We start from the raw sequence: 20845 nt of genomic DNA on the forward strand, positions 1-20845 counted from the left end.
TTGCCCATCTCTTGATTAGATGACTTTTGGAGCCGGCTAGCACAGTAAAAATCGTGAATTGCAAATATTCTAATCAAACACAGAGTTGGAGTTTCATCCTGAGTTAATTACCTGCATGTAGCGTACATCTGTTAGCTACAATAAATTACAGCAGGAACGGAGAATTTGATTGCAATATTCGCGTTGTGGATGATCTGCAGGTCAAGTATTATTCACTGAAGAGATTCATGAATAATTTTGAATAACTGGACCAATATATTTAGAAACTGCAATCTGCAAACAGGGAGAGAAAAAGCCTCAACTAAATTATACATTGTCTCTTTTTCCTGCAGCCCTGGGAATGGATGTGATTGCCTTACCACACTCCCTACTCTATGGTTTGGGTTTTTTTTCCCCCCGATAAACCTTAAAATCTCTCCGGCTGTCTTAGCGCCCAGACAAGGATGGGGTCAGTCAAATGAGACCTGGCCACCCAGCTCCAGGGGGGCTGGCTTGCCACCCAGAAGATCTGAATGATACAGCCAAGTGTCCGCCAAACAGGTCCATGGACGAGGGCGAAGCAAATCCAACCCCAACGGGGGGTGCTTCACTTTCCCAAGCCGGCGGGGGCCCCGTGCGTGCGAGGTCCCCAAACCCTGACGCCACACGCCATCTCGTGTCAGGCGCTGGGAGCAGCTGGACGCTCCTGCCCCAATTTCCAGCCATCTGGCGTCATTTCAGGGATCAGGGATGAGGCTTTTTTTGTTTTTTTTTTTTCCCTCTTTGCACCCCAAATATTGCAAAAAATAGGAAGATGTGACCGTGTGAGGAAGACCTTGGGTCCTCCATGCTGGGGCCGTGGCAGGGGCAATAATGGTGTGTGTCACTCTTCGGTGCTGGTGCTTGTTTTTGGCTCATGTGATTAAATTATAGGTTGGACGCTGCTGGATGGAGAACCTGACCCTGCCTGTTCATATGGTGAGTCCTGTTGAGGGCAGTGGGACCTCCTCTGCCCCACAGCTGTCTCTACAAGGTCCTGGTTGCACCTTGCCTTCTGTCCAGGGATGGAGTGACTTGGCCAAGGCCAGCCTTGGAGTCGTTTCCAGAGGGAGCTGTGTGATTTCCAGCGTCGTCCCCAAGCACCATAGATGCAGCAATTGCAGAACAGCTTCTAAAGAGACTCGGGGCTCCAGAGTTGGAAGGGTTTGTGTCTGTGACCATCGTCCCTCCTGCAGCACGGTGTGCTTGTGGGGGCAGCTGGAGGTAAGGTTCGTATTTTAAGATTTTTGGGGCTGGGATGTGGCTGAGATTTATCTGGCGCTCTGAGGAGCAAGTCTCTAATAGCAAGTAGCGTTTTCTTAGCAAGGCAGTAACCAACGCTGGCTGAGCATGACGTGCAAGTGCTGCTGGGTTTTTAAGATGTCCGTAGGCTTTTGTGCTTGTTCATGGGAGCGTTTTAAGTCGTGAAGCTGTTTTGAGGGGTGTGCTGCTGCTTGGAGAGGTGCGATGTGCAGGATGGGCTCGGGGGCTGCCTGCGCAGCAGAGACAGGCTGGACCGGCCGCCCTGCTCGGATCCGTGTGCGGATCATCCGGGGCTCGAACGGGAACAGCTTGTTTGAAGTTATCATAGGAAGGCACAGCGAGGGCTCACCTCCCCCCCCCGCCATGTGTGTTAACGAATATTGCATTTCATCTGCTATTTTATCATCCTGTCACTTGGTATTACGATACCCTTCTACAGCTCCTCGCAGTCAGCTTGCATTTTTGCAGCGCTAAATAACTCGATCTCAACAGCAACCTTCGCAGCCCACCTCTCCCATCCCTCTCCCAGACCATCCACGTCCAGCAGCCCAGGCCCTCGCCCAGGTCCCCTGGGACGCTGCCGATAACTTCCCTTCCTTGTGAAAACTGACCTTTCAGTCTCACCCTTTCCTGCCGATGTTTCAACCAGTTGTTGGCTCAAGAGACTGCCTGACCTCTCCCCGCAGGACAGCTGAATGTCAGAAAAAGCCTTGGGTGAGGAAGCTGCTCTAAGGCCTTGATCCAACTCGACTCTATCAGCTGGACCATCTCTGTCCTCGTGATGGCTTCAAAGAAAGTTAAGTGTTACGGAGCATCACTTCCCTCTGTTGAAGTCCACAGACTTTTCCTCTTTACGTCATCTTTATCATTCAGCCGTGAGTTTTACCCTCTATTACGGTTTCTACCAGACTTGCTGAGTTTTCATACTCAGCCCCCCAGGAAATCTTTTCTAAAATTAGCCCCATGTTTGCCCCCTTCTGCCCTCTGGTCCTGCCGCAGCCCGAAGCAAAGGTTATCCGCTGCAGTTAATGGTTAAGCAATTTTTTACGTGAGTACTTTTACCCTTGGGTGAATACCATCTGATCCTGGAGACTTATTGCTGTTGGTTTGCTATTTATTTCAAGCAGTAGAAGAAGTCGTGTCCTTTACACGTGTTACAATACCCCCTCGGTCTGGGTGTGTTAGGGGTGGAGCGACGGAGGAAGAGAAGGCACAAACCCCTTTATGGGTAATTCCTTTTAATGAAACCAGCTAATCCAGTCCAACTACCGTGCTGTCATGACAGTTTAAGGTGAAAAAATGCTCCCCCTCCTCCCTCTAGATGAATCTTTTCCTCATTCTCTTCTCCTTAGCCTTCTTTCCTCCTGCATTTCTAGCCATCGCTGGGACAAATGAGAGGGGGTAGGAGTTGCCAGGTGGGACTAGACCCATGGCCTTTGCCATCCTGTAAGCTCCAGAGGATCGCAGAAGAGGGCCCAGAGTAGGGTCTGGAGGAGGTTCATCCCCACCCCAAACTGCCCGTAATCCTGAAACATGAACGTTCCTGTCCGTTGGGTTTTGCTCTCAATGCCGTTGCCAGAGCTGCGCTGGCCATGGGCTTCTGCAGCACGTACAGGTTTGTGCCCACCAGCGACCCTGAAGTTTGGAGGAGACCATCCCAACCCTGCTGGTTGGGCGCAAAATTCAGCAGTTGGATGGGTAAGGACCAGCGAGGCTGGCACCGGGGAGGGCTGGCTGAGCAAAAAGGTGGTAACAGGGATGCGCGCAGAGCAAAACACCGAAATCAGAGTTTCCTGACTGAAACCTGAACTGCAGAGCAGCCTTTGGAAGACTTTCCATTCGCTTTCTAAACTCTCAGGCCTGAATGTCGTATCGTTTGCCCAGCCATAAATAGCTGTGAATTGAACAGGCTGCGCCGCTTTTTTGGCTAATAGATACGTCCGCTAGTGCTGCAGCGTTATCTTCATATCCCACCGGTGTTTGCACTGTAGATCAGGAGCTAGAGCTGACTTTTTTTTCCACTCCCCCCAAGATTTAAAGAGCTGGCAGAACATTTATTCAGTTGTGCAACCTCCATTCAGAGTATTTCTCAGATCCTGGACATGGGGCCCATTTTTTGTCCTTTGACAGCCGCTGTAAATCAATAAGGCAGTTGGAGGTCACTTGTAGTCAATCAGTAACCAGCGCCAGTGAAGGGGAAAACACCAAATATTTGGTATGAAAACACAGGCTCTAAACTCGAAGTTGTCACTCAGGGTGACATTTTCACAGCCGTGCCTTCGGAAACCTGGCTCCATCCGGCCTCGGTGTAGATACCCAGCCTGGCCATGATCGTTTCCTGCTAATTATCTACGCGGAGATTTTCCCGGCACGTGCACGCCGCAGGAATTACAGCAGAGCAGGGTGCAAGGTGCTTCGGGTGGAGGAAGCGGGTCTCGTGGTGCAAGGTGCTAATTTGGTGCCAGCCGAATGACTCCTCCGTTTTGCAGGAAGTCATTAGGTGGTGGCTGAAGCCCTGCGTGACCTTCGTCACAGCCACCTCCCGCAGGAACCCGGACCCGTGGCCAGGCAGTAATTCTCGCAGGGGTCCCTAATTCCCTTTGAAACAACTGGGAGCTAAGCTCTTAAATACCTTTGCTGTCTGAATCATATTCCAATGGCGTCATCATCTCTGTTTGCCCCTACTTCTGGAGCTGGTTGCCCATATAAACTTCTGCCTGACCTCATCTCGAGCCCCTGCAATGAGAACACACTCAATTTCCTCTTTCCTTTGACCTCAGCTGCTCTGGGCTTTGCGCTGGTGCAGGATCCTGTCTCTGAGCACTCCCCCAGCCATCCCTCCGTGCGTGCCAGCGCGGGGACCTCGTGCCCGGCTCTGCCGGCCGTGCCGGCCGTCAGGCCCCACAGGGACGTGGCCTAGCAGTGCCCCGTGCAGGAGCTGCACGCCACCACTTTTGTGCTGGGATTTTGCTCCCTGGGCCGGGCAGAGGGTTTGCACAATAACCTGTGACTCATTTTCGGATCCATACGCTGGATGGTTTCCACCGAGCTCTGGCTGCAGGGTTTACAGATTCACGTGTTGCACGCCGGTGCTGGTGCTGGCGGCTCCGCGCTGTCCTCCTGCCCCCAGAAATGTCCGTCAGACCCGTCCCTGAGCCCCGGGGAGCTCCTGCAGGTCTCGGACCCGGCTAACATGGCTTTGCTCCCTTGCTGCTTCCCGTGCCGGTGTCTGCGGGCAATGCTGCTTCTCTGGTGTCCGCAGGCGGAGGAGAACTTTGACAGCAGCTGATGGCCGTGGCCACGTGGCTTTGGAGGTGGCATCCTTCCTCCAGCTCTTCCCTGGAGCCTCAACAGGAGCTCACGCTCCTTCCCAGCCTGCTGCCATGCAAGGGGAGGAATCAAGCAGGCTCTTCCCCTTCTCTCTCTTCTTTCATACATTTAATACAAACTTTAAACGCTGGCATTTCCCTCCAGCTCTCTGGCAACCCTGAGAGGTGCACCCTGGAGAGCAGGACGGAAAACTGAGTGCGTGAGCACCACAAAAGGGATTTTCTGATCAGGAGCCACATGCAAGTGCCTATTAGCCTTGCAAAGGCTTTAACGCCACCCTTCAGCGCCTGGCCCTGTGCGTAGGCTTCCCTGGGGCTGGCTGACTGGTCAGACTTGAATTTTAGGCTTCCTAAGGATTTAATAAGATACTAAAATACTAGCTTTGAGCAGGAAGCTGAATTCTTCAAGGTGAGAAGGTGCAGAGGCTCGGGGTCAGGGTCAGTCCCGTGCCACGGGGAGGTGCGGTGCTCCCGGGATGGCCAGGGATGGTTTTTCCCCTGGCGAGCAGGCAAGGGGATGCCCATGGCACTGCTCCTTCTGCCCCAGGGGGCTCAGAGCACGGCTCGTCACTCCCAACAGGGCTGGTCACGTCCAGCATTTGTCTTCCCTGGGTGACCTGTCACCGTGGGGCTGCTTGCTGGCACCAAGCTGGTCCCGGACAACGGGACCATCGTGGCCACAGGAGCTGAACGGATCCACCTGATCCATAGCAGAGCTGGGACCGTGTCCCTGCGTGGGGCTGGGGTGGCATGGCGGCTGGGTTTGATGCTGGCCCATGCGTCCCACAGACACTGCGGGGCTCGGAAGCAGCCCAGCTCTGTAGGTTTGGGCAGGAGCTACACGAGCGTGGCTGTACTGTGTCTGGGAGCTGGGCTGGCCTGTTTGGTGTCCCCTTGCACTGCACCGCATTGGAAAATGACCCAAAACGTCCCCCGGGATGCCCTGTGCGAGCCAGCCCTCACACCCCAGCCCCGCGTGCCCGAAGCAGGCTGGGAGAGCCCTGCACAGCCCTTGCACACTCACTTCGCTTTAAGTGTGTGCTTCCTTCATGGGAGTGAGAGTTTTCACCGTGAGTAAAAGCTAAGATGGCATTTTAGACCCCAGGCTTAAGCGCTGTAACGTGTGAGCTGGAAAAGCAATGAATCGTCTGCTTTTTGCTGTCAGCTACGTTGGCATCCCAGCGCTTCTGGAACAACCGGGTACATGTCTCCCGAGTCACTCCAACACTCCCACACTTGCAAAATCTTTTAGCTTTTGGAAAAGAAGAGCCATATAAAGCCAATCTTTATTAAACCTTCATCCTCTGATGCCTCTGTGTTAGAAACTATGGCAAGAACATGGCACTTCCTACGGCTTCCTTGAAAAATGACAGATGAGCCATCGGAACAGCGGCACTTGCCAGGGATGATCCGGCAGAGGAGGGCAGCGGGGCTGGCGTCTCCTGCCTCCAGAAAACAGTCTTCGCAAGAACATACACAAACATTACGGACCTTTAATTGGAGTTTTTCTCACGTAAGCTTAGGAAAGGTGCAACAAAAAAACCAAGCAGGTACTTTCTCAGCCAGCAAGTCTGGTCCAGGCTCCTCTCCCTCCCACCCAGCTTCTACTGAAATTATACAAATAACCGGAGATTTAGATCTGTTCCTGCTGCCGGAGCATTTCAGACATGACCCAAGCCCGGAACACAGGGAGAGGAGCCCAGCTCTCCATCGTGCCGTGGTCTCTGCCCGTGGCTCAGCTGCTGGTGCCGGGCATGGAAAGCCTTCACAGAAACCACGTTCAACGTTGTTACCCTCGCGGCCGTTCCTCCTCCCTGCACCAGCAAAATACCCAACGCCTGCAGGCTTCGGGGGGTTTAGAGCCTTCCACGTCCCGCTGAAGCCCAGCGGGCCCCTATTTCATCTCCTTCCCCCAGCCCTCACCGCCCCCAGCCCCGGCAGATGGCTGCCAAAGCAGACGCATGCCCACCGCCGGGCACCAGCCGCCGTCCTGCCCGTTAGATGGCACCAGGGCACAGCGCTCGCTGCACCTTCCTTCCTCTCCCCAAGACGTGTCTTGACACTGGTCCAGCCTGAAACTGGCCTTTGGTACAAGGCAGAAAGCTCTGGGCAAAGCAACCGCTGAGCCCACCCGACACAGAGCAATGGCAGGGCTGGCCCGTGCCACCCTTGGCCCCCTCCCCTGCAATGACAGTCCTTAGCGAGGCAGGATTTCTCCAGGATCAGAATTTTCTTTATTTAAGGATTATTTTTTTTTTAAATTTTTTTTTTGCATAGGCAAATGTTACAGTTTTGGACACACACACGTTAAAATGATCAATCCTATGTGTACGCGCACGCTTACACCCACAGCCCGTGCTGTCGTTCCCAGGGTATTTATTCACGCGCGTATGTACAGCGGCCCGGCGGAAAATGTTTTCTGTGGTTTGAAAGAATGCTCTAAAAGGGTCAAATTGAGAAACGCCTTCAGAGAGCGTCCACTCTGCGCCTCTGTGTCTGTGTGTCTTAGTTGCAGCAGCTTTGTGTCTGTGTAGTGCAGTCTGCAGACTAAGTATTGCACTTCTCTACTTTGAATTTTGTTCTGGCTCCTCTTACTTTACTCTCTCACCTATAAAAACAGGATTTCTAATGAAAATAAGCAATAAATTGCTGCATACGCTCAGATGTAAAGGATTTTCAAAAGCAAGACAGCTGGCAGCACACTGCCGTCCTTCTGCCTTGGACTTTTTTGTGACAGACAAACCATTTTTGTGATAGATTAAACCAAAAATAGGGAAGTGCAATGGAATGAGGGTGTTTGCTGACCTTGTTCTGGTGACAGAGAAGTCATTTTGGGGTGAGACTGTGCCTTGGGCTTCTACAGGGACCTGTTGTCCTGGGCATAGGATCAAGGGAGTTTTTTTCTCCGGTAAGGGTTGCAGGACAGGTAGTAGTTGCCATTTAGAAACGAGGTACAATCCAAAGAAAACTGCTAGGAAAATTTCAATTAAAAGAAGCAAATTCATAACGCATAGATTGGTTAAATGTGCACAATTGTAAATATAGACAATAATTTACAGGCTTTTCTCTTGAAATATTAGTGCTGCTACAAGGAGACAAGAGTGTGACTTACTTCTAATGACTTACCATAACGTTTCCATACTGTAAATGAGACATATTAAGTTGACATTATATATGACTTAGCTGTGTACCAATTAGCTAAACAAATGCTATGAATTCCGTCTTTTATGATGGAAGCTACATAAAAATTGTATAATTACTGCAGTGAGTCATCTAGTTAAATGGCACTCCTATATGGAGGAATTGATTTCAATGCGAGATTAATAGCCTTTTGCTGCTGTTTTACGTGCTTGCCAAAGACCATACTACATTGTTGCTAAGCATCGTTAATGGATTAAAATAAGGGTTCTGCATAATTCCTACGGTGTATCTTCAAACCGCTTGTTTAGTTTGTGCACTAGCCTAGCGCTTGTTAGCCCTACGTAACACACGGGTCTGGAAGGCTGACACGTGTGAAGGAGGTTAATGCAATCCTAGGAACTCTTTCAAAAGCTCACAGGTTTTCTTGTGGATGACTTCGCGGAGTTTCCGCACGCGCCGGATGCTGGAGGTCCCCACAAAGCTGTCTGGCTGTAGGACAGCCATACCGTTGTGGACATCTCCCATGATGATGAGCTGGCCATCCACTGTGGTCATGTTGGGACATGGGCAGCTCCAGTCCATGTTCAAAAGTGTGATTTCTAGTGGTTCCTTCCCTAGGAATTTTAATCCCATTTTTTCATCTTTGAGAATCTCCTCCACTGTCACCAGGGCATGTCCCGAGTCTTGGTCTTCGGTCAGCTCGGTTATACGGCCCAGGATAACAAAGTCGCTTTTGCAGAAGCTTGTCACCAGCTTCTGGCGTGGCTTGCACGCTTTGCAGTGTGTGTTCTTCGGGAAAGGGCACATCTCTTCGCAGGCCTCCCGGCTCTCAAAGTTGTTCTCATTGCCTCCACACCCGCCATAAATGAAGGACTGGCACTGCTTTGTCAAGCTGTTGTAGGCCCATCTGGGCTCGTAGGCTTTGCAGTGGCCTTGGAGGGCCGGCAGATTGCAAATGTTGATTGGGCCGTTCATGCACGTTAGCATACAGTTCTCATAGGTCTCAAAGTGGTTGAGGTTGCTGTTACAGTTCCCATAGATGAAAGTAAAGCAGTTGTTTTTCTTTGCATCATAGTACCACCTGGTCTGCTCTTCCCCACAGTCTTCACTGTCCGGTTGCTTCAGGCACTCATCGGTTGGAAAATGTGTTTTGTTTTGGGAAGCTTCTTTGGATGTGGGTTCTCCTTTGATGACTGACAAAGGGAAATCAGCCCTGAGAAGGCCACCGCTGTTTTTGGCGGTGCAGGTGTAGATGCCTGCATCTTGGAGCTGGGTGTTGTAGATGACGAGTTGGGCAATGTTGGTGACCACAACATTCCCTCTGACGTGATTTGGCTTCATAATGACTTTGTCTTTCCCATCAACCTGCTTCTCCCACGTGATTTCTGGCTTGGGCCTCCCTGTAACATCACAGAGGAAGCTGACGGTCTCTCCCACGTAGACTGACTGATGGACGGGGTTGTTCACTAGAGCAGGCGGCAAGATATCGATGACCGTTGTCTCAGAATAGGCAGTAGTAGGGCGAGCTGTTGTTTCTGGTGGGATGGGGCTGGTGTTTGGCCATGTAAGATGGTACCTACAGGTGACTACATTCAGTGTAATGCCTTTGATGCAAGCTTCTGCATCCATGTAGCACTTGTTGTAGTAGGTGAGCCCGTCGGAGGCACAGGTGAAGCTCGGCTCCTTCTCACACCTGTCCTTGCACTTGCAGACGGGTTGCCCGTCCCAGATGTCGCACTCTGAGCCTTGCTGGATGCACATGAAACGGTCACAGGTTGCCTCTTTGGGCATTCCCACCGGCCCTTTTTTCCCCTTGACATCCATGTACCGAGCCGCCACGCAACTCTTTGTTCCACAGACATTAGGGCAGCACTTCTCAAAGGTCTCGCACTCCTGCAGGGAAAGAAAATGACCCGCTCATTACTGGGGACAGAGTAAAGTCCTTTTCAGAGACCAAGCAAGCAGAGAGACCAGAAACTTTCAAGGCGGGGACCTGGTCTGCCACAGATGTCTGTGGTCCAAAACTCAGTGTCCGCACTGGCAATGAGTAGAAGCCGCCCCCCAGCATCTCCCGAGAGGTGTCTAAGCACCCTGGAGTTTCTGAAGTGCTTCAGGAGAAGACTCTCGAGAAGGAAAATGTGTTTCTGTTTCTTAAACACTAACCTCATCATAAATCTTTCCTAGAGTCACATGGACTTCTTGACTACCGAACCAACAACCCCCCTTCCGCGCTCTCCGAAATGCCTGAGGACAAGCCCTGAGAAACAAGAGCGGATGGAAAGTCTTATCATATGGCTGTAGGCAGTAATCCTTCTTATTCTCCACAGAAGTATGTAAAGTATTATTTGAATTCCCTGAGACTAACAGCCTACTCTTGGAGGTGAAACTGCCAAGGATTTGTAATTGTTCACATTGTAGAGGAAATAATAGAATATCTCAAAAGTAAGGAAGTTCTTGCTCCGAAAATAATTTTTCTATGGTATTTAGAAAAACAAACACAAACCAGCTCATTATGGCTTCTCTGTCCTATTTTAGTCCTATTTTCAAGTGCAGCATCGCTCTTCTAGTGATTTATTACACCCCGTCTCAGCTACAGTCAGCTCTAAATTGCGGTTAATTTTAGCAGAATTTTCATCTTCTCTGCAGAAAAGGTATTTGATATGATCACAGCTGCTGTGTTGTTACGGATTACTTTAAGGGACCACGAACGCTGCCACCATGTACACAACGGGGCACGCTTCCACCCCGCGTTAAACCTCTGCAGCCCCCCTGACACCCAACGGCTTTCTCCGCAAGTGAGAACAAAATGGGTTTTTTTAAGTCGCCAAACTTAAACAGCTTCCCCTGAGCCCAGCATCCTTTCCTTATTGGGAAAAAGATGACCTAATAACATAACTCTTCCCCCATTTCCAGCGGCGCATTACTAGGTTTCAGCAGCAAAGTTAGAAACCCGAACGGGGAGCGCTGCCGGCCGAGGCTGCGGAGCGCGGCTGGGGGCAGAGCCCTTGGCTGCTTCCAGCCCCCTCGCTCCCTGCGAGCTCCCGGCACTCTCTGCTGCCACAAGGCAAAAGCGAATCTTTTTAACCAGTGGCTTCTGGCTTTCAGTTTTTTTGACCGGTAAATTATTAAAACAACGTCCTCTGCTGCTGCTGCTGCTGGGGTTATGCAAAGTGTTTTAATATTCACTGCCGCACCTGGTAGTCGGAGTAAAGGGGGCTTATTTGGGAAGGGCAAAAGCACAAACAGCACCTTCATTCACAACACATGGGATCCATCTGAGCAAACTCTTTGTTTACTTGATGGCCAGCCTTTTTCTCTATGCCCCCCCACCCCACCCCACTCCTTTTAGCAGCGCAGCAACAACAGAAACCCGATGGCTCTTTTCGGCGTGGCAGACGTTGCTGTCAGCCTGGTCCGGGCTGCAGGAGCTTGGCTGTTGGACGTGATGTCAGAGGCAGGACGAGCAGGTATTTTCAGATGCCAGCTTGAGCTGGCAGCGCTGACAGGTTGAAAAATGAATTTTAGGGTTGTAAGCTAAGCACATTTTGAGCTGGGAGCATCACAGAGAACATCTGCCCGGTCATTTTAATCATGCCCCTGTTTTGCACTCCAGGCACGCTTTGCGTTTCAAGTGCAGCAAAGGCTGATGCTTCACACGTTAAATCAAATGATTTCATACATGATTCCCTCAGGAATATAAAGCATCGATGACGGTCACCACCATCAAAGAGCATGGTGACACTGCTGAAATACTACGGATTGGCCCCAAGGCATGCTGAGTTCTGGAGTATCGAATTCAGGCGTTTCTTTTGACAAGAAAGCAAGGAAAATGATCAAACGAAGCGAGTGCTGGACCCGCATCGGCATAAGTGACAGCTGCCACACACCTCCCCGCTTAACCGATAAATCGCCAAACCTTTTCTATTTTATGTAGGTCACGGGTCAATTCAATGCGCGCGCTGCCCGCACCCAGCCCTGCACAGCGCCGGTGCCTTCCTACCTGGAGCAGAAACAGGCTGCGGGTGCAAACAAGCCCGCCGACAAAGCCCGCCGCCCGCCACGCGGAGAGATAAAAACGTGCATCACTCACCAGGTCAGCTTCGCACTCCCTCTTGCAAGTGCTCTGCGCGTCGACCCACAGGTTGGGGTTCATGTCATTGGGGCATATCCCGGCGTGGGAGTACCGGATGGGAGGTAGGGCTCTCCCTTTCAGGGAGACCTCCAGAAGCAAGAGGACACTGCTCTTCCCCAGCAAGATCCACATCCACCGCGAGAACAGCACCAACAACATCTCAGAACTTCTCCAGGGCAATGGCAGTGACCGAGCTGGAGGTAGTTCTTGTTTTCCTTGGGGTTGCTTTTTTTTTTTTCTTTTTTTTTTTTTTTGGATAAGCCTTAAATTCTCGAGGAACCCAAATGCACCTGACGTCTGCTAAAACCTCAGCAAGCTCCTTTGCTGCCCCTGTTGATAGTGCAAGTTGGTCTGGACCTCATTGGATTAAAGGTCCTAGGAAGTTACCCCCTTATTTTAAGAGAAATGCTAATAGTCTGAGCAGAGTTAGCTCTATTTATACCCTGCCTCTGTTAACAAGTCAGAAAAAGTAAACTTGATTTCTTTGACAGGCACACGCTTCCTATGTCCTGGTGGCAGTCAGACAGATTTGTTGCAAGAAAAAAAAGCTGGAAAGAGTTTAAAAGGCTGGAACTGGCACGGTGGGACCCCTGCATGTTTCTGAATGCAGGGAGGCCTTCTTAACCCCTTTAGACCTAAAGTACTTCCCTATGCTAAGAATGGCATTTGCTTCTGAAAGAGGACTTGTCTAAATAGCACGGACCCGCGGTCAGGGGATTTCCCCACGGCAAGGGGCTACACAATCGCTTGCCAAAAGGAACAAGTAATAGGATTGAAGCAATTAAAGCTAGAATATCATATTTTAACAAAGGAAGTAGGGAAGAAATAACTGATTTAAACCCAGGATCGACAAAGCAGTGTGTCTTCATAACTTCTCCCGGGGCTCCTCTGGGCTTTTTTCTTCTCTTTGGTGGGGAGGTTTCCAGGATTCCGGGTTTAATGCTGCCCTCCAGCCCCACCAGCGAGATGTTAAAAGTGTCGTTGAATTCCTCCCCATTTCCCGACAGCCAGATCCCATTGTACAGTGCGTTGCTGACCCCTTTAACAGCGACAACAAAAAAATAGTAGAAGTTCAACTCTATGGAAACCTGCATAAAGGAATGTACAGCATTTTTGCATTGGGGGGCGGGGGGGAAATGCAGTCAAGCTGAGTTCCTCGTTCCCTGCTTATTACAGCACGGAGCTGATCCTGCTCATGCTGAACACGTGCCAAAAGCCAGAGACAAGTGGCAGAAGCCAGAGTTGCTCAGCACCTTCCAGGATTGGAGCCTTTGGGCCGAGATCCGGGCGGGCTGGGATGGGTCCCGCGCGGTGCCAAGAGCCTCCGGGGGGGGACCAGGTGAGTTTGCATCCCACGTGGGGCTCGGCAGGACTGGGCCGGCAGCACCACGCTTTGGGAGGAGGGACAGCCCCGCATCCTCTGCCCCATGCGCAGCGGTGGGCAAAGCCAAGGGACCCCGGCGCCATCAACCCTCACTTTAGTGAAGTTTTTCCGTTGGGTTTATTAAACCAGGGTTGTTTTTCATGGCTGAGTTTGGGCCTAATTCTCCTCTGAGCGATGATGGCCGCCAACCAGTGCAACCAGCAGTGAACTGGGCCACCATACAGGCAACGCCCCAGGCCATGGGGCTCCTGCTCCTCCCCTGGGGCAAGGCAGCGGAGTGCGGTGACCTGCTGGTGTTGCCCGAGGATCACCTCCGAGAGGAAGGGAGAGCGACCTGGAGCAGATCTACCCTCGGCTGTGGCATTTCTGTGGCAGCCCAGGCTTAGAAAAGAGGCTGTAGCAGTTTTGATTTGTGTGACCGCATTAACGATATGCACAGTATTTGAATTTCATATGACGTGCGGAGAGAAGTTGTCCAAATTAGCTATTTATAAGGAGCGAAGGCAACCGCCAGGCAGCAGTTTGCAGTTGATTTATTCTCTCTGAAACTTTAGAAACCTGCATGACACTCGTACAAAGTGCGGCTGTGCGCAGAATGTTTTATTCAATACTTGTTTACAAAGACAAACGCAGCACCCTGTGATGCCTAAAAAAGCCAACCAAAAATGACACATTCCCAAGAGGTACTTAAAATTCTTACAGCTCTATTAACAACAAAATCACATGTATTAGTGGTTCTGTTGACTAAACAAAGACACTTTATATTGTAAAACTGACTACAGATAAGCTTTGAAACCAGCTGTATGTGGGGCTGGAAGAGCGCGGGTGTCCTGGGCGCTGGAGGAGATGCTGTGGTGACTGTGGGGGTCTCACCCCGACAGCTGCTCTACGAGCAGGGAATTTGTCCTTGGCCCATGGGGTTGCCGCCCTGTAGCCATGGATAAGTCATCTTTCCTTGCCATCTTTAGTCTTTTGGGGCTGTTTACCTTACCTGCTGGGCCAGAGGTGGGGAGCTGGTTGGTCCACGGTGTTCTTGCAGCCTCCATCTCCTCTCCTGGTGTCAGAAAGCCACCTCCTCGCATGCTTTGGCCACGCTGAGTGAGAGACCCACCAGTCTGGGCGCCCACCGCCTGGACCCACCCCAGGCAGGACTCCCTTCCAAGGAGGAAGGAATAACACCATCTTGGTTTTTTCCCCCCTGCCAGACCAAGGATCCCCTTTGCCCGGAGGCACATTCCAGCTGCGGGGGAGCAGAGCGGGGCTCAGAAGAATCAGACACTGGTTTGCATCAGACAGATGGAGTAGTCTTCTGCTTTGCTGTGTTCTTCTCCATCCAGAGGGATATTCTCCAGGGACAGGTAAGTCCAACCACCGCTTTCTGTTTTCGGCACCCAGATTCCGTGTTCAGTGCGCGATGGCCAGGACGGTGGAGCTCAAGGGGCGGCAGGTTAATGACTGCAGTTGAAGGAGTGGTTGCACGGGGCATGAAACTCAGCGGCTTTAATTGTGTCCTTATTGCAGGTCAGTGGGGTCATTCAAGGAAAGGCCGTTTGGATGGCTGGATTTGATATATTGCCACCCCAAATGTCGGGTCAGCAGTTGGCACGGCAGAGAGGGGCAGGGACATCCCATAGGAGCTTGGGAAAAAGGACAAAGAAATTATCGTTAATGACAACGACAGTTTTGTTGGGTCGCTGTACTAACATCACAAATGAGGCACAGGAAACTGGTGTTAACTGAGGAATCATGCTTTCAGCAAGGAAGTCTCTTAGGGAATCAAATCCTGGCCTAATCCAATGGAAACCGGACAGACGCTCCGACTCCCATGGCTCCAGGAACAGGGAGTGCTCAGCCCCATGAAGGATCAGTCCCTTGGCCACTTGAACGCAGCCGGGAGAGAGAGGAAAACAGCACCATAAATATCCTCGTGAATGCGGGCAGGCAGCTCCTGAGGTCAGAGGAGGCAGTGAGGACTCTGAATAACCCTCCAGAGCTGCCCCGTCCCTGCCAGGACATCCCAGACTTGCTGTTACCCAACTGTAGGAGCACATCCAGGAGAGGACACCGCTCTGCAGGCTGCCCCGGGTTGGCTCAGGGATAGCGGGGACCCTGGTTGTCCCAGCACGGATGGCCAGGCTCTGCCTAGCGCACTCGATATCTCCTGGGTTTCACTGAGGGATGTTTTCTCACCTGGTTTAAATTAGTTTAACTGCACTGACCTCAGTGGATCTGACTGGGTTCTCCAGAACACCAGCAGCTCACATCAGCTGTGAATGGGGGTCTTTGTCAAGGTTCCTGGGCATAGTTTTTCTGTTCCTGTCCATAGACCATCGTGGATTTTTTTCTTTAAAGTAATAAAAGAATCCATATTCTCCATTTCTGTGAACAAATCTATTACAAATGCCAAAATTATGGCTTATCTCATCTCATTCATGTCAGATACTGACATTATAAAGATCTTCCCAAATGAGTTAAAGCCTTAGAAGAAACACCGCTTCCACCCAGATCCCCTTTTCCAATCATGGTGTTGATCTGCATCTGTTGGATGGGGACCTGGGATGAGCTTTCTCTGGCTCGCAGAGGGACAAACCTGAGCCCTGATGGCTCCGAGCCACATCCCAGCTCTGCTGCCGGCAGTGGGGACACACGGCCCCTGACCAACCCATGTTCCACAGATGTCCATCTACACCACAGTCCCAAAAAGCCCTCCAAGAATGCCCAGGGTCCCGGTTAGGGCTGTTGATCTAGAATTGGCTTTAGTTGTCATCAGTGATAATTTCTTTGCCCTTTTTCTTACTCTTCCCAAGCTCCTATGAGGTGTCCCTGCCCTTCTCTGCTGCGCCAAGCGTTGACCCAGTGTTTGCTGTGACCCCCTTCTAATCGAGGAGGGAAATGTGATCTCTGATGCACAGGAAGGTATAATTGTGTTGGGTTTGGTTTTTTTTCTTAACCCGCTGCTAAAGGACCAGCAAACCGTTGGTCGTATTTATCAGGCAAAACCGAGCAATCCTCGTCTGGGGTCACCCAGCGGCCGGCGGGGCGATTTGCTGGTGTTCCTGTGGAAGGGCTCTGGGCAGGAGCCATCTCCCCGCGCTGCCGAACCTCCCATCGCCCATTGATCTCTGCCTCCGCAAAGGGGCCCTTCCCGAGTCGGCCTCTCGTGCTGTCTGGGCCTGACGCCACTCGCCGCTGGTTCTGCCAACACAAACACAAACCACCCCCTCTCTGGGCCCTGATTCATCGCTGCCGGGCGGTGGCTTGCTCACCGCGGCATTGGGAGCCCTAAGGCGAGGGCTCACAGCTGGAGCGGGCACTGGGCTGTGCTGGGGGTGCAACGGGTGCCCGTGGCACCCACCGCCAGGAGAGGCGTGCTCGCGGGCTGCGGGACCTCCATGCCTCCCCTGGAGCTCTTCTGCCTCCAAGCGTAGCTTAAAGTCCTTGAGGCCTCCTCCACATGGGCTGCCAGGCACAGCAGGACTGACGCGAACTCCCGGCACCGCCGGGCCAGAGCCTTGCCCCTTCCTCCAAACTGGGCACTGAGAGCTGCCCTGCCCGCGGGGACCCCGACCGTGTCCCAGGGACACGCTCTTCTTCTGCCCCACCACCACCACCATCCACACTCCTTAGGTGGCTCCTTGGCCCTGCACAGACGAAAACGTAATGTCTCAACAGAAAAGTACTTTTTAAAATAACCCGTCTTATTTGCAAAGTGCGGATGTTCCAGTCTGTACGTAAAGCTTATTGCACTTAACACTGACAGCCAGGCATTTGAGAGGGAACCTCACCACCAGATCCCTTTTGGAGCACAGCTGCCAGCCGCTTGCCTCGAGCGCTAACGATGCTTCCAAACCCACGCAGAAATCCAGACGATGCCTCTGGACCTCGGTTTTAGCTTGCTTCGGGCCAGACCTTCTCCTTCGAGCGATGCCCTCCTCCCACGGGCCTCGGTAGGCCCCGCTCAGGGGATGGCGGAGGGGCCCAGCCGGCGCTTTCCCACCTCTCTTAGAGGAGTCGGGTCTCATGAGGGCGGCCGAGGGAGCAGGATCTCGGTGGGATGCACCTCCCAACATCAAAGCAATGGCAAAGGCCGCCGTGCCGGCCACATGCTCTGGAGGCACACACGGGGGCAGAGTCAGGCTGAAGGCGTGCAATGGTAATGGCGTACCCGTGTCCTATTTTTTGGGCTGTTCGTATACATAATTAGCAGTGGAAGCATATTTCAGCTTCCCCCTCCTCAAGATTTTTGTCAAGGTTCCCTGTAAGCGCCCATAGCTAACAACTGCTGGGTTTGGCTTCTGAAATAACCCATCTGAGCAGATAACGGCGTGCACGGACAGGCTCGGGGAAGCGGGGGCACATTTAGAGCAGCGATTGCTCACCGAGATGAGCCGCGGTTGATGTGCATTCTGCCTCACGCGCAGATGCTCGGTAAGCAGAAGTTAATGTAGTTAGACAAAAGGGCTCAGTTTGGGGAGGGAAAATCAATAATGTCAGGGAGTTTATTACAGGGTTATGGGCCACCTGCTAGAACTCAGCATTAGGCCCGCGATACATTGTGTTTTGGTGAGAGCTGATGGCATCGCTCTCAGACAAGGCTAGCGCCAGAATTATTATTTTATGCCTCGGCAGATGGCTTCTGCTCGGGGGTTTTATCTTTGAGTGCAGACATACGACTAATCATCATTTGCTTTCTCTTTCTCTGCTAACGTAAGCTGGGCAGGAAGCAATCGCCGGTTTGATGGTGGCTCATTATTGCTAGGTTTATTCTGTCTGAAACAGCACAGCAAGAGGCAAAGAGGGTACAAAGGAAGGTAATCAACCGGTTATCAGTGAGATATGGGGGAAAGCTGGGCTCAGAGCCTTGTCTTTCACTGGCCCATCTCTTTGTCTCTCCCTCTCTCTTTCAGAGGCCAAGCCCTACATATCCTGTGCATAACTCGGGGAAGCCACGGAGTTGGTGTCTTTGGATTGTCGAGATTGCAAAGGTCAAATGTTGGGAACGAGTTCATCCTGCCTTAGAGCAGGAGGGTCTAAGTCCCTTCCCAAAGTCCCTTCCAGCCCTGTTCTCGGTCACCTTCAATGTGGAGTGAGACCTGCTCCCTCCGTTAAGCTTTGAGTTAGGAAAATGGGAGATCCGTAGCCTGGAAAGCCAAGAAACAGTGGCATCGTTGCACGGGGACCCTCTCAGTTGTCTGCTCACCTGGCGCAGAGGCTGGACAAGGGCACTGTCACCTCCTGAGCGTGGGGAAACCCCTGCCACGCAGACACACGGCTACAGCAGACCGGCTTGAGCCCCTCATTTGTTGCAGGTTTTCGTAGCTCGTGGTTAGTTTTATGGCCAGTTTCGTGGCCACCTTTAGTAACAGCACTTCAGGAAACTCTGGCGCCAAATCCATGGTGTGCAAATGGAGACGTTCCCGTGTCCTGCAGCACTGCTTTGGCTGTATAAGCCATAGCACGAAAACCTCAGTGTTGAACTGGTACATTTGTTGTCGTTGTTTATGATTTTCAGTTTTTCTGCTCGGTTACAGCTCAATTTGAATGAAAGCTCAGAATAAAAGCGAGGTGCGGGGCTGGCACGCGCTCAGGCTTAGTGCTCGGCACATTATCACCAAAGCTGGTGATGTTTCTCCAGGAACGTGGGTTAATTTACTTCCACATGTAGGAGGCTAATGAATATTATTAAACCCATTGCACAGATTCAATTCGGTCTGCAAATGACCCTAATTTAACCTGCTTTATTTACTTTTAGGAATTTAAAGCTGGGAGGAAATCACTTGCTGAGTCTCACACAGCAACAGCGGTGAAAGGCTGGAGTCCTGAGACCTTGCGTCCAACCCCAGGGGCACCATTTGCTTGGCAAAAAGCTACTTCATATAGAAACATCACGTTGCTTTTGTTTGCGATGGGATTCAACTTATACAAACAGTAAGGTTTTAACCTGCTGCGCTAATTTAATTTAACCCCCCCCGCAGCTGTCATCTTTCTTCCTTGAAAACCCAGAATTTCTCCCGGTTTCTACTGTAAGCCATAATTCCCTGTGACTTCAGCATGAAGGTACCATCTCACCATCACTCTGAGCTGATCCTTTTAGAAGGTTTATGAACCCTTCAGCGGGTGAGGTCTGAGCTGAGAGTTTGGGAGCTTTGCCTGGCCTTGTTCTTCCTTGGGAGACTTCACCAAAGCACTAAATCCGTCGAAGTTTGGAAGCCCTCGCTGTGGCTGGGAGCCTCTCCAGAAGATGCAGAGCAGCTCCCAGCGACTGGGCTTTTCATCAGGCAACGAGCGTTGGCTTCTCCAGACAACCTGGAAGTCCCAGAGCTCCTCCGAGGGTTTGGTATCCAAAACTTCACTATAAACAATAATTAATTTTCACAAAATGGAACTATTTCCATTTCTGCAAATATGACAAAATCCTTTTAGCATCAATTCTGTCTTCTTGGAATTTAAATCTAAATTAGGACAAAATTCCTTTTAACTGAAGAGTTATTGCCTTCGGTTGGCTTTGCTGGTTGTTCGCGGCCCTGGCTGTCGCACAGTCTGTCCTCGAACCACGCTCCGAGTGTGACCTCTGCCAGGAGCAGTCCCCTACCTGGTAAGCTGGGTGTATTAAGTCTTTTCAAGAGGGGAACTATTTTGTTTCAGTTTGCCCTGTGGCCTCTTTCACCACCAGATGCAAGCCACCATACGGGCTGCATTGCTTGAACCCGGATGATGGCCTTCAGAGAGAGTTAGTAAATCTCTGCTGGGCCACTGGCACCCTTCCTCGAAATGCCCGAAGGAGACTAAACGCAGGCGTGGTGTGAACAGGGGGCTCCTCTCCCGGCATTCATTCGGCAGCAGAGCTGAACACAGGCTAGAGGTGTGCGAGATGTCTGCAAAGCGGTGATGATCTCCTTCCATTGAGCTTTAGAGGAGCAAGTCAGCCCTGCCTGCCCTGGCAACGCGATGTTTGTCTGCGTTTAATGGCCTTTCTTCATTGTTGCTCTTTCTGATTTCAGCTAGTTCAGCGCACATTTTTATTTTGATCTTTTATTGTTTGCAGCATGAAGAGTCCACCTGCAGCCTACATCGTAGCAGGGTTCGCTGAGACGCAGCACTTTCTTTCCCGCAGCAGTTTTGAAGAGAACCGGTCCTTGATTGCCTGACGTGATGGTGGCCGGCAGAGCGATTGTAGGTAATGTTTGAGAGATTCACGTGGTTTAATCGTTATAATTTTCCTGTGCCTCCAGGGCCCGCACATTGGGCTCGTTGCGTTAGCTAACCAATTGCTAGGATTGTGTTTTAATGATAGACGCAGCGGGCTGCCTTTGAGCAGGGAGGTACAAAGGAATGGGAGCATCGTTAGAGGCGAGTGTTTCAAACATGCTCTGTAATGGCCTGATTTTTCTCCGATTGAAGTCGATGGTAAATATTCTGCTGACTTCAAAGGGGAGCTGGGTGAGGTTACAGCCAAACACTCTTGGAAATCCCACCCAGCGCTTGATTTTTTCTTGACCTGAAGGCCAGTTCAGTCAGCTCTGCTGCCACAAAGGAGCTTTCAGGAGACCTGTAAAAGCCGCCGGAGTGATTTCAGCC

General features: G+C 51.5%; 2 protein-coding genes across 2 annotated transcripts in view; one reads left to right on the top strand and one right to left on the bottom strand.

The window, feature by feature from the left end:
- LOC134523242 (uncharacterized) overlaps window positions 1–20845 on the top strand; it is a 32238-nt gene that overhangs the window by 4969 nt on the left and 6424 nt on the right. The window contains exons 3-8 of the mRNA XM_063351939.1: window positions 913–957; window positions 1042–1242; window positions 14473–14625; window positions 18175–18252; window positions 19020–19195; window positions 20313–20440. Of these exons, the coding sequence (XP_063208009.1) occupies window positions 913–957; window positions 1042–1242; window positions 14473–14625; window positions 18175–18252; window positions 19020–19195; window positions 20313–20415 (756 nt within the window). The 3' untranslated portion in view covers window positions 20416–20440. The remainder of the gene's footprint in view (window positions 1–912; window positions 958–1041; window positions 1243–14472; window positions 14626–18174; window positions 18253–19019; window positions 19196–20312; window positions 20441–20845) is intronic.
- Window positions 6931–12068, bottom strand: WFIKKN2 (WAP, follistatin/kazal, immunoglobulin, kunitz and netrin domain containing 2). Its single transcript, XM_063351938.1, has 2 exons — window positions 11842–12068; window positions 6931–9644 (listed from the first exon to the last, which is right to left on the bottom strand). The coding sequence occupies exons 1-2, from the start codon at window positions 12040–12042 to the stop codon at window positions 8133–8135; spliced, it is 1713 nt and encodes a 570-aa protein (XP_063208008.1). The 5' UTR covers window positions 12043–12068; the 3' UTR covers window positions 6931–8132.

This window comes from Chroicocephalus ridibundus, chromosome 14 (genome assembly GCF_963924245.1).
Source record: "Chroicocephalus ridibundus chromosome 14, bChrRid1.1, whole genome shotgun sequence".
Classification (NCBI taxonomy): domain Eukaryota; kingdom Metazoa; phylum Chordata; class Aves; order Charadriiformes; family Laridae; genus Chroicocephalus; species Chroicocephalus ridibundus.